Source organism: Gossypium arboreum, chromosome 13 (genome assembly GCF_025698485.1).
Source record: "Gossypium arboreum isolate Shixiya-1 chromosome 13, ASM2569848v2, whole genome shotgun sequence".
In the NCBI taxonomy this organism is placed as follows: domain Eukaryota; kingdom Viridiplantae; phylum Streptophyta; class Magnoliopsida; order Malvales; family Malvaceae; genus Gossypium; species Gossypium arboreum.
Window position 1 is genome coordinate 1,158,980 of NC_069082.1, and position 12,910 is coordinate 1,171,889.

A 12,910-nucleotide genomic window follows, 5' to 3' on the forward strand; every position below is an offset into this window, starting at 1 on the left:
ATTGAATACTACATGGTGAAGTTCTAGTTAATGGAAGATTATACCAAAGTCTTGGCAAAAGGTCCATGCTTGGTTTATGGGCAATATCATATTTGGATAGTGTCATCGTTTGGATGAGTTTATCGTGTCTTCTAGGGGATATGTATAAAAAACTATTTTAAGAGCTACTGGTGATGTTATTAGAAAAAGTGATAAAGATCTATTATGCTACAAATTTAAGAACAAGGGTACATTCGCTAGAATGGTTGTTTTTGACGACTTGAATCAACCTCTAACCTCTAAAATCAAGATTAATGAGGAAATACAAGAGTAGAATATGAATCTCTCTTGACAATTTTTTTTAATTGTGGGAGGTATGGCCATCCAAAAGAAGGTTGCCCAGCATTAGTAAATATAAAAGATCAATCAAAAAAGGTAGGGCTAGAGATTCCTATGAAGCCTACAGTTAACCACCAAGTTGGTATGAAGAGTTTTGGCCTGTGGATGACTGTTGAATGGAAATCACAATGGTTGAATAAGAAAGTTAATGATGTTACGACATGATCTTTAGGGAAAAATCCAACAGGATCAATGTTCGAATCTCTAATCAATTTGGTGGAAGATAATGCCAAAATTGATGAGGATAGGATTAATGTTGTTGCTCAATCACCTATTATTTTGGAGAAGAAGAAGGGGATTTCCAAAGTGGGTTCGTTAACAAAGTATTGGCAACTCAAAGTCAACACTTGAAAGTGGGGTTTGGATCAAAGCTTGGGGAGAATTTGGTGCATGGTAAAAACAAAGACTGGAATAAGGTTGTAGTGGTTGACCAAGATAATGAAATTGTCTACATTGGACCCTAAAAGAATATTATGGCCACAATTAAAGTGAACATTCATCCTAATTTTCTGAACACTTTCATACGGAACAACTCAATGGCTAGGAAACAAGGCAAAGATGAACACTTTTGCTACATTGCCAATTAGAAAAGTGGTGGAGGCAATCGTTAAGAGTATTCAAGATCAGTCTATACATGGTGAGAATGAGACAGATATTGGGGTTGAGGATGAAGATCAGAGACCATTGTTTGTCACTTACAGAGATTAAAGTCTAATCATTGGCCACTATTGATTAAGTAAGAATAGAAGCAAGGACTGAGACATATGACCTTTTAGATTCTTTTATAGATGGCTTGCACATACTTCCTTGAATGAGTTTATACAAAGCTCATGGGAGCTGCAAGTTAGGCTGCCAGAATAGAAAGGTCTATAGTAGTATAACAACTCAAAAGAGAAAGCTCATGAGAATACTTGAGGGTGTAGAATTAGTAATGGAACTAAAGAGAACTACTGGTTAAATTGGAGGTAAATTTGAAAACAAAACTGGAAAATATTTTTTACCAAGAAGAGTTACTGTTGAGGTAGAAATCGAGGAGTGAGTGGTTAGCTAATGGAGATCAAAATACAAGATACTTTCGTATTCACACACTAGCTCGACATCAACAAAATTGAATTTTAGTGCTTAAGATCCATGAGCAGGGTTGGTGTAATGAGGAGCATTTAAAGAAGGTTGTAATTAATTTCTTCCATTGAGGGTCTTACGCTGGGAGTTTTTCCAAGTCGTGGGAGATTTTTGGTTATTGAAGGTTCAAATTATAGAATGCTAGAGACTATGATATTGAGTGACGAAAAAAAGGTTGCCCTCTTTGATGTAGCTTCTTTGAGAGCTCAAAACTATGATTGCTTCAAGCTCAGTTCTACCAAAATCAACTCCATGTGGTTGGGGGTCAATTTGTGATATGGTTAGGGGGGATATTCCAAGGTTAGAAGATGGAGGTAGAGTTTACCGTTTTCTAAAATTCGAAAGAAATTCAATTTAGCCAATCGCATATTGTTCCAAAATGAAGCACATTTTGAAGTTACAAAATGCAATAATATTTTGCATTGGTTCATTTTTCCTTCCAATATAAAATATTTGTCTAGAAGGTGAAATGTATACTTTTATTTGTGTTCTATTTATGGCTTCAATACAATCCTATAAAAATATAAATATCGTAGCTAAAATTATTTATAAATTTTATTAAAAATATATAAATTATGTGAAGTTTACCATAAGTGAGGACAATATCTTATATCATGTCAAATTATGATTTGGTACTTCCTTCAATTGACTTTAGGTAAGTTTAATTGTGTCTATTCTTATTTGAGCAAATATATGCAACAATATTTGTTGAGGCAATGTTTTGAAGTTGCTGGCTAAGTGTCATACAAATGTGGCCACTCCTATTATCACTACGACAGACTGTTACTTTAATTTAAAGTTGACAATTTATTGAAACAAAATCTTTGGCTTTGAATGGTGATGATATTGTGGATATATGAAAGCCCGACTTTGAAGGCCAATCCATTTGTGACAACTTATTTTAAAGATTGGATTGGATTGGATCAAGCAATACTGGATCCTTTGGATTGTGGAGAATGGATTGAGATAGCATTGAAGAACGAATCTTCAATAGTCCACTTTACATTAGTCTTTATTAGAGCTGATCATGGGTCGGGCGGCCCGGCTCGGCCCGAAGGCCTGCCCGAAAAGTGGGAGGGTTTGGGTAAAAATATAGGCCCGAAAAATGGGCTTGGGCAAAAAAACGAGGCCCGTTTAGAAAACGAGTCGGGCCACGGGTAAGAGTTTTTTGGCCCGGGCCCGGCCCAAATTATATATTAATATATTTTTTATTTTATTTTTAATCATTTTAAATTTTTAATATAACCATTTTTTTATTATATTGTTAATTTGTGTATTGTTTTAAGAATTGTTTTAGTATTATTTTTATTTGTTTTAATATTTGTTTTATGTTTTTAAATATATTTGATTTATTATATTTTAAATTTTTTTAATGAAATAAGAAAAATTTTAATATGGGTAGAGCTAGGCCTGCCTTGCTTAGCAATTTTATTTCGGATCAAGCTTGGACAAATTTTTAGGCCCATATTTCGGGCCAGTCTGGGCCCAACCCGAACCCGACCTAGTCGGCCCGGTCCATGATCACCTCTAGTCTTTATCAATATATTTTATTTTTCTATTTTATAGTTGTTATTATTAAGGGGTTGGTTGTAATTGATCTTTAGTATGTTAGCAAGTCTTGAACTTCTATACATTTGAAAGATGTATTTAAAGTACTTGTATAGTTTTTATCTATCGAGTGAAAAGAGACCAATATATTCATTGTGGAACGTTTATTGAGTGCATTTAAGAAAGTACTCAAAAGAGTTTAATACAAAACTTAGAGGTAAGTGATCTACGTCTTTAGATGCAAAAGTGAGGTTGCTATACCGAAAGTGTGATAGAACTTGGATCATTTGTTATTTTAGGATTAAAGATAGTAGATTTACTCATTTAGCTAAGCTTAGTAGACATAAACAATTCTTTAAGTCATTTGTATACTCTCTCTTCTTCTTTTTTTCATCACAATGGCAACCAAAATTAGCCGAGCAACCTAGTACTTCCAATGAACTCTCCGGTTTCTAAGCAATTGGCAAATGTTTGATTCAACAATGTCAATAAAAATTCGACTAACAATTTTACTAAATTGTTAAAATTACTTGTGTTCCAATTTGACTCTCTATTATTAGGAATGTACAATATTAATGTTAACTTCTCTATTGCAAATACATTCTCATGCTTTAAGCCATAATTTTTTTTTTAAGTTAGGCAACAAGAAATGAAATATCCTTTTGGAAATCCTAAAACTATTCATATAACAACTATCATGCTTATTTAATACTTTATCTATCGCCAATTAAGTCTTACCTCCATTGGCATGTGTATTGTTGCCAATGTAGGAGGACGTGAGTTCAAGTACACTGAAGCGCATTATTCTCCTATTTATGAGTTAAGGAAGAGTTATGTGTAGTTTTAAGTATTATGTCAAAAATAGCAGATATGCTCAAAATCTATAATAAAATTGTTCCGAAAAAAAAAGTACTTCATCCACCCATATTTTACTTGTATAATTTGAACTCATACAAGGTTATTTAATGAAACAAGTTTCATGATGTACCAATAAGCTACTCACTATATTCTCTTTTATTGCATCATAATTATTTTGCTAACTTGTCTAACAATTGTCACAATTTTTTGTTGATATTCTTCATTGAATTCAACATTATCGTAACTCATATCAAAACTTTATACACATTGTTGAAGTCATCATAGCCAGAAAAATAAACAAATAAAAAAATTCATATTTTATGGCATTTATTCAATATAAACACACTTTAATGAATGTCTCACGTATCCAAAACTTAATTTCGCAATCGATTGAAACAAAAACTAATCTCAATAATACATAGTTTTGCTACTATCGGAACAACATACTTTAGGTTCTATTTTGGTATAATTTTCAATTGGTGTCGACAATATCAATATATACCAGTTGATTTCGGTCACTTCCAGTTAGTATATAGTATATTCATCGATAAAATAATGAATTTTAAAATATAATTTTAAAGCTAAAATTAATTTTTATTATTTGTTTTAGATTTCTTGAATGATAAATTGTTATATGCATAATATGAAATAATTTTATCGTTTATGATTTTTTATGTTTATTTTGAATTTGTTTAATGATAAATTATATTTGTGAAACTTATTGAAGAGTGTTTTGTATAATTGATGAGTATTTTGTATTTGAAATTTATTTAATTTAACTGTTTGATATTTGTATATATTTTTATATGCATTATGAAATGTTTTTAAAAATAGTAATAAATCCTAAGCAGTAAGCGAAACAAATCGGTATTGGTGCATACTAATACTAATAAATTTTTATTTTAAATTCTAAAAATATAGAAAATAAAAAACTTGAATCATATTATAACTTCTAATTATTTAATACAAAATAATTATCTAATGCGAAAGAATGCTGAAAAAATTCCATAAATAATAAGATTTTTAATAGCTATATAAAAAAATACATATTAATATCGCCAAACATAATAACTTTTTTTAAAGTTGCATTCACGGTGTAATGATGAGGGTTGGTGCCGTCGGTCAGGTTGGCGACACCGATGTTTCATGGTAGAAAACATGTCATTTTCATACAAATTTTTTTATCTTTTTACCTGGGTCATTTTTATAATTAATCGATTTTTTGGGTTACTTTTGAAAAAAAGCCTTAGTTTTACTTAAAACAAAACAACAATATTTTGGACATATCACAGAGGGTAGGCCTGTAAGGAGTGAAACCAATGGCAACGATAAGCCGAGCGCAACTGCTGCACCATCCATCAGCCTACTTCTCCAGACTACCCCATTCCCACTCCTCCTTCTCCATCAATTTCCGCCGCCGCAAATTCTCCGTCACTCCTCCTCTCCTCTGCTCCTCCTCTTCCTCCTCAGCATCCACGAATCCGTCCATCGTCGGAGATCTTTTGAATTATCTCAACGAATCCTGGACTCAGTTTCACGCTACAGGTTTGCCAAATATTGGTTCCCTCCATCCGTTTCTTTCAGCTTTTGTTTTAGTATTTGAACATATTACTATTTCTTTGCAACTCCAATCTGTAATTAAATTTATTAGTAATTCTTTGCAAAATATTATTTTTTGTTTTTTATTTTTGCTAATTTAGTGATGAAATCTCTAAATTTTAGCATTAGTTTTTCTTTATGTACAAATAGAAAGTACAATATTATGAGCATAAAGATGTTTTCACATAATAATTATCACATCTAGTAGATGAAATGAAACTAATATACAAACTAATCTAGATATAGCCTGCAAAAATTTAATATGAAGTCGAATTAAATTAGTGCATTAAAGGAATCGAACGTGATATATAGGTTCTAAGGCCTACTCTTTGTCATTGAGTGGCAATGCCTCGTTGAGAGAAAATAACTAATTATTTGCCTTGGACCAAACTTGTTAAATTTTCTTGTACACAGCTGAAGCAAAACGACAGCTAATTGCTGCTGGTTTTCATTTATTAAATGAGAATGATGAGTGGGACCTTAGGCCTGGTGGACGATACTTCTTCACTAGGAACATGTCTTGTTTGGTGGCTTTTGCCGTAGGAGAAAAGTGAGTGGAATATACCTTGAAAATTTTTAATTTAAAACTTTTGGAATTAAAGAAATTTCAAGGGAATTCTGTGTTAGTTTTGCAGGTACATTGTTGGTAATGGATTTCATGTTATTGCTGCACATACAGACAGTCCTTGTCTCAAACTTAAACCGAAGTCTGCGTCATCTAAGTCCAATTATCTCATGCTCAATGTACAAACTTATGGAGGTGGTTTATGGCACACTTGGTTCGACAGAGACCTAAGTGTTGCTGGAAGAGTCATTGTTAGGGCTAGTGATGGTTCATTTCTTCACAAGCTTGTGAAAGTAAAGAGACCTCTTCTACGAGTACCCACATTGGCAATTCATCTTAACCGGTTATCTACTTATTCCTTGAATAACCATTTTAAAATAATGTTTTTTTATGTTTGAATATTGAAAATACTTTTAGGATTTTTTTAAATAATTAATAATGCCTTTATTGGGATTGGCTAGTGATGATCCTGGTATTTTGTTGTTGAGGTCAACCCTACTTTTACTTTTTACTACCTATTGAAGCAGATAAATTGGATGAGGAGATCATTTTTATGCTAAAGTTCTTTTTCTTTCTCATCTATAGGTCATATCATTGTTTATTTTTTCTTCCACTGATATCTGTCAATAGTTTCTATTATTTGTATTATTAGAAGACTTTTAATTGGCAGATATCATAGGAACTTAACAAATGCCATCCATTTTGACTAGGGTAATGCGATTAATTGTTAATTTCATCCTTATGTTTTCCTCTAGAAATGAATTTCTATTGGCTAAGCTATAGAAACATTTATAGCACACCCTAAATAGGATAAAATTTTGGTAATATCATTACCATATACTTTAGCCAGTTCATCCTTTTCTTTCTTTAACTAAAACCTGTTAACATATATTCCTGATTATCCCATAATGTTGCCTGAATGCTTAAAATTTCAATTTGCCTTTTTCTTTTCCTTTCTTGAAAGTAATCACTTGCGTCAAAACTGCCTGCAAGATCATTAATGTGCTAACTTTTTGTATAACTTCGAGATTTCATATGCTTAAGTGGTAAACTTTCAAGATATACAGTTGCAAAACATATTGATATATATAAAGCAGTTAGTAAATATTCGTAGGATCAGTCATTTTCAATATTATATTTCCTTATCCATCTTGAAAAGAAGGTGGACAATAAAAAAGTGCCGTTAGGTTCTCAATGGCAGTTCTTTTAAATTTAAATTTGTTTTGATCAAATCTCTCCTCTTTCATATGTGGACGATGTTTGTTTTTGTTGGACCAATTGTCAATGCATCCTTCTCATTCTCTGTCTACATTGTTTCCTTTAATTTTTTAGCACAGTAAACACTGATGGATTCAAACCAAATCTAGAGACTCACCTTGTTCCCCTGCTTGCTACAAAACCAGAAGAAGCATTTCCAGAATCAAAAGAGAAAAGTTCTTCATCTCCCAAGGCTGCTCATCATCCAGTACTTATGCAGGTATTTGCTTTTGTATTATGCTCGTTTGGAGCTGTTCAAGCAGTTAATTTTAATGATATTGCACTTGCTATGATTAAGGATAAGCTTTCCCTCTATCTGAATCTGTTTGAAAGAAGCTCTAACAAGAAGAGAAAAGGCTTGTCGATGGTGATAATATTGTAATTGCAATATTAGCTCAAATGTGGATGAGCAATCTAGTGAGGAGGGACTGAATTGAATTGAATCAAAATTTCCAAGTTTAAAGTTAAATAAATATAAATGTGAAAATAACAATATAAAAAGTATACATGAAAATTAAAGCACTAGTGAATTTGATATTAGATAACGTAGAAGGGATAGAGAAACTAAACAGAATGGTTTATAGAAGTTCTTTCCCTTAGCTCCCCTTGCTAAAGGGTCTAGTTTCTTTAAGCTTTAAAAATATCTTTCGAAGGCTAAGGTATAACTTTTACACTATTATCTTTCATTTCTAAGGTATGACTTTAACTACCTACCTTCCAAAGCTGAGGTAGAGATCTCTAAACCCCAAAGTGCGTTTTCTACTTAAAATACACAAAAAAATATCAAGGAAATTTAGTTTGGAAAACTCACTTGAAGTTTCTTTTTTCATTTGACATTAACGACATATTTAAGTCTAACTATGTCAATACTTAAGCATTTTCTTTGTAGAATAAAAAAAGAAAGAAGATTTTATTGTTATGGTATAACATAGGGTAGGCTCACAAGGTTGCTTGTGCAAAAAGAAAATGAATCTTTTGCATCCTTGAACTGGGATAATAGATCATTGTTTAATTGTAATAGAGCAGTGTCCGGCTAAAGTGCTGGGCATATATTCAACTAGGACTCTAGGAGTGACTTCATATGGAAAAACCTTTATATGGTTCTTTGGTATAAAAAAATTTGGACAGATTCTGTTTTTCTAGTATTATGGATAAACCTCTTTTAAGATGTCTATTTTATGTAATTTGCCATCTTTAAAAGGAAAAGAAAAAGAATACTGCATGATTAGACCTGAGAAATGGTTAGCCTGTCCATTTTATAGTTGCTGCCTTGCAACACCCATTGCTACCCATTTTTAGATTTGTTTCACTATTTATTCCTAACTCCTATGATTTTGCAATGATTAATTCTCTTATCTGTGTAAGATGTGATCATTAATTCCCTTATTTACATGAGATAGGTGTCCACCATCCTGATCTAGGTAATTCATAGTGTAGATAGAACATGTGTTAAATCTTTTTCTTAATTTGCTTGCAGATTTTGTCAGATGAGCTGTGTTGTGATGTTGATGACATTGTCAATATTGAGTTGAACATTTGTGATACCCAACCTAGCTGTCTTGGAGGCGCAAACAATGAATTTATATTCTCTGGAAGGTTAGATAATCTTGCTTCAAGTTATTGTGCTTTGAGAGCTCTGGTTGATTCATGTGGATCTCCCGGTGATTTATCAAGTGAACATGCTATACGGATGATTGCTTTATTTGATAACGAGGAGGTAAACTTTTCCAGAGTTATATCTATTTATGCATGCTTATAAAAGGAGCTTGAGCCTATTTGAATGACTAGATGGCTTTGGAGTGGTAACTTTGAACATGATGTAATAATATGGCTTGAACACCCAGGATTATTGACAGAAGCCTAATTTCATGGTATGAACCCATCTAACCTGAGAATGAAATGAGCATTGGACCAAACTAAAAAAGCAGAGGTATAAGCACAAACGTTACACAATTATTGTTACAAACATCAACTGCAACCTGCTATTGGTTTTCTGTTTGCATGTGCTTTCCTCCTGCAAAATGTGCTACTTAGCATGCCTTTGCAATCTGAGTTATTCTAGCTAAAAAATGGTACATAGGGAAATATATGATGGAATAAATCTTTTGCTGGGATTATTTCTTGAGAAGCATGAAATCAACACAAAAAGAACCTGTTTGATAGAACCTGATAGAACATGGCACATTCTCATAGTGAATTCATAATTTAAAACTTAGTTCATCTAAACAAAATCAAATTGTAACAATTATTGACACAGACATAACTTGTGAACTGGATTGCTTTGGAATAGGCTGTACATGTTCCTGGATCATGCAAAATTTGTTTGTTATATGTTAGCATGTGCATGTAATATAGTTGCCCTAGGCACAAAAATGTGCCATATACAAGATTGTAGCATGGAACGAATCCTTACCTCAGAAAATTTCTAGTCAAATACCGTAGAAGATAATTTTATCTGGGAGAAGTATATAAAAGTTTTAATTACTTTCAGACCTTCAGGAAGTAAACTGCCGTTTTAAAGTGAATTGCTATGTTAAGATATTTTCGGTTGTCCTCCCAGAATTACATAGTCACAGAATTTTTACTTTTCTTGACCAGGTAGGTTCAGATTCATATCAAGGTGCAGGGGCACCAACTATGTTTCAGGCAATGAGACGTATTGCTGGTTCTTTAGCCAACAGTTATGCTGGTGAGAGTGCCTTTGACCGTGCAATTCGCCAATCATTCCTTGGTATGCATCAACTGGAAGCCTTTAATTGTAGATTGCATTCTTTGTAATTTCATTATTGCTTTTTGTTACTTATTAAGAATACTTTTTCATCATCCTAAAAAAAAAAGAAAAAAGAGCATACCTTTTCAGCAGGTAGAACCTTTTTATTCTCTTTTGAGATGGATGATTGAAAAGTCTTCACCTTTTTATATCTCCATCTCACACTTCATAATTTCTCCTTATGACTCATGTTTGACACCTAAAATTTGGAATGGAGATTTTTATTTTTTTTTTGGGGGGGGGTGTTATGGCTCCTCTAATAGGAGCGAAAGATGTGGAAAAAACGGAGTGGCCATTTGTAAAACAAATACTTGTGAACACAGTTCCTTTAGGGTTGCCCTCAACCAAAGACAGGATGGGTAAGAGGCAAGAATTGAGTAACTGAGTCTAACAGATTAACAGAGGATCAAGGCTTTCACACCCGAGTCTAGGCTGCATAACAACACATGAATTTGAGCTCTAGCAGTTTGAGAAATTCCAAAAGTAAAAGCATGGGACAAATTAGGCATATCAACTGAGCTCAAGCAAAACTTGAGCTTATCAAAGGGGATCAGTCTCGTTAACATGACAGTTACTGTTTTTGATTCAAAGACACCTGATCACAGCTTATAGATTGACACTGTTTTGGAAACTGGACCAGGTTAGCTGGCCAAACTGATTTGAATTGGGAAATCCTGACCTTTTAAAGTGGAATTGTTTGTTAAACCAGTCTAGACCGAATTTAACTAGTTTCAGGTCATTCAATTTTACATTTTTGTCTTCCAACATATCTTTTGCAAGAGGAGATAAGAATTTTTTCCCTTTAATTATTAATTAGTAGTCAAATTACATATTCTTTTTCATCTTTCACCTATGTTTCATGTATATTTTTATAACAAATTATATTAACTTATAATATTTCTGCATCCAGTTGAACCTCATTTAACTCATTGGATTAGGGTCCACCAATTAATGGCTTTCTAACCTCTGAATGTTGAGCTACTTGTAGATCAGACATTGCTTTGTGCATAACCCACATAGTATCCTGAGTGAGAGAATGCCAAAACCCATGCTTATATGGAGTATTTAAGAGGGAAATTTAAAGGACTCACATGTAATCTGAGATTCATTAGTAAATGTAAATAAGGAAAATATGTAATCTTAGCACACGGGCATGGATTGAACTGTTGCTTGGCAGAATACAAACTGTCAAAACTTTGGTTGTATTTCCATTTAGTTGGTGTATTTTACATATGTTGCATTTACAATCTATGTCTGACCATACTCTTTAACTCCTTTCTCTTATCCTGTCTTGTCTATGTAGTATCTGCTGATATGGCACATGGAGTTCATCCAAATTTCATGGATAAGCATGAAGAACACCATCGACCAGAAATGCATAAAGGTCTTGTGATCAAGCACAATGCAAATCAGCGGTATGCTACCAGTGGAGTAACAGCTTTTCTCTTCAAAGAAGTTGCAAAGATGCATAACCTTCCTACTCAGGTAACTCCATTGCCATATTACAGTAGAAGAGGTGATAGTTGGAGAAGGTAGGATCTCACTGATTAGTAAATGGATTTTAGTAACTATATAATGTGCTTTTGTAAGACAAATGGGGCTACTTGATGAGGAGTTGCTGGTTGTGACATGTTTAACGTGTAGACCTACTTGCCTGAATTGCTACAATTGGACCGAACATTAACAATAAGTGGATATAATGTCTAGTCATATGGTAATTTTCCACACACCTTGTGTCTTGAAAACACGAGTTATGGTGATGGATAACGATGGGACATTTGACAAATGAATATAAAGAAAAGAAAAAAAAAAAAGAGAGTAGAAAGTTAGATGTTCACATTCTTCTAGTTATATAATATGCATGTATATATCCTCTTTGAGTTATGATTTCCTTGTAGGAATTTGTGGTAAGAAATGATATGGGATGTGGATCCACCATTGGTCCCATACTTGCTTCAGGAGTTGGTATTCGTACTGTTGATTGTGGCATTGCCCAGCTCTCTATGCACAGGTACCGAATCCATGCATGATAAACTTTCAACAAATAGGATTTATATATTGTTGCATTTTGCTCTCTTTATAAAATGCGATTCCAGAAATACACCTATTGGTATCGTGTAGATCTTAATTATTTTTCTACTTTTGATTCACACTTTTTGCAGTGTGAGAGAAGTATGTGGGAAGGAAGATATAGACATTGCTTACAAACATTTCAAGGCATTTTACCAAACTTTCTCCAGCATAGATAGGAAGCTTATTGTTGACTAACTGGTAAAGTTAAAATTATTCATGTCATTCATATTTTGTAGCTCAAAACTTATTTTTCAAATAAATTATTTCTTGCTTCATCCTTGAATCTAGAAATTACATAAATAACAGCAAAAAAGGTGATGTCTTTAAACTTAAATGCTTCAGTTGTCGTCTTTCCCATTCGTGTAAAGTTTCTTTTTCTTCGGTTCAGACTATAAAGTTTGTTCATCTTTGCTTCGGAACAAAACAATTAGAATAGAATTAGGCTCGGTCAACTGGAATGTGTATTATCCATATATTATCCATATAGGGGATCCTCCAGTTGAGAAGATCCATCGACCGGAGACGAAGAGAAAGGTCTATCTATTTTATTTAGTTATTCAGTTAAACCAATGATTCGTTATTGGAGCAGATAGCAACAACCATTTCATCCGACATGTGTATTTTTGATTTTCCAATGGTTTACTTTCTTTCTTTCTTTCTTTCAATTAGACAAATTAACCTGCAACTTCTCTTCAAAGCTTGAGCTAAAACTGATAAAAGACACGAGAACACTAAAGCCA

General features: G+C 33.1%; 1 protein-coding gene across 1 annotated transcript; it reads left to right on the plus strand.

Moving 5' to 3' along the window:
• Positions 1-5,158: 5,158 nt before the first annotated feature.
• LOC108461194 (probable aspartyl aminopeptidase) lies at positions 5,159-12,504 on the plus strand. Its single transcript, XM_017760942.2, has 9 exons — positions 5,159-5,451; positions 5,920-6,055; positions 6,141-6,413; positions 7,403-7,547; positions 8,805-9,044; positions 9,926-10,058; positions 11,401-11,582; positions 11,996-12,108; positions 12,260-12,504. Exons 1-9 carry the CDS (start codon positions 5,226-5,228, stop codon positions 12,363-12,365), a joined length of 1,554 nt encoding a protein of 517 aa, XP_017616431.1. The 5' UTR covers positions 5,159-5,225; the 3' UTR covers positions 12,366-12,504.
• The last annotated feature ends 406 nt before the right edge of the window (positions 12,505-12,910 follow it).

Coding starts and splice junctions, on each gene's coding strand:
- LOC108461194 (XM_017760942.2), top strand. CDS start 5,226: ATGGCAACGATAAGCCGAGCGCAACTGCTGCACCATCCATCAGCCTAC. Junction 7,548..8,804: donor ATCATCCAGTACTTATGCAG/GTATTTGCTTTT, acceptor ATTTGCTTGCAG/ATTTTGTCAGATGAGCTGTG. Junction 10,059..11,400: donor AATTCGCCAATCATTCCTTG/GTATGCATCAAC, acceptor TTGTCTATGTAG/TATCTGCTGATATGGCACAT.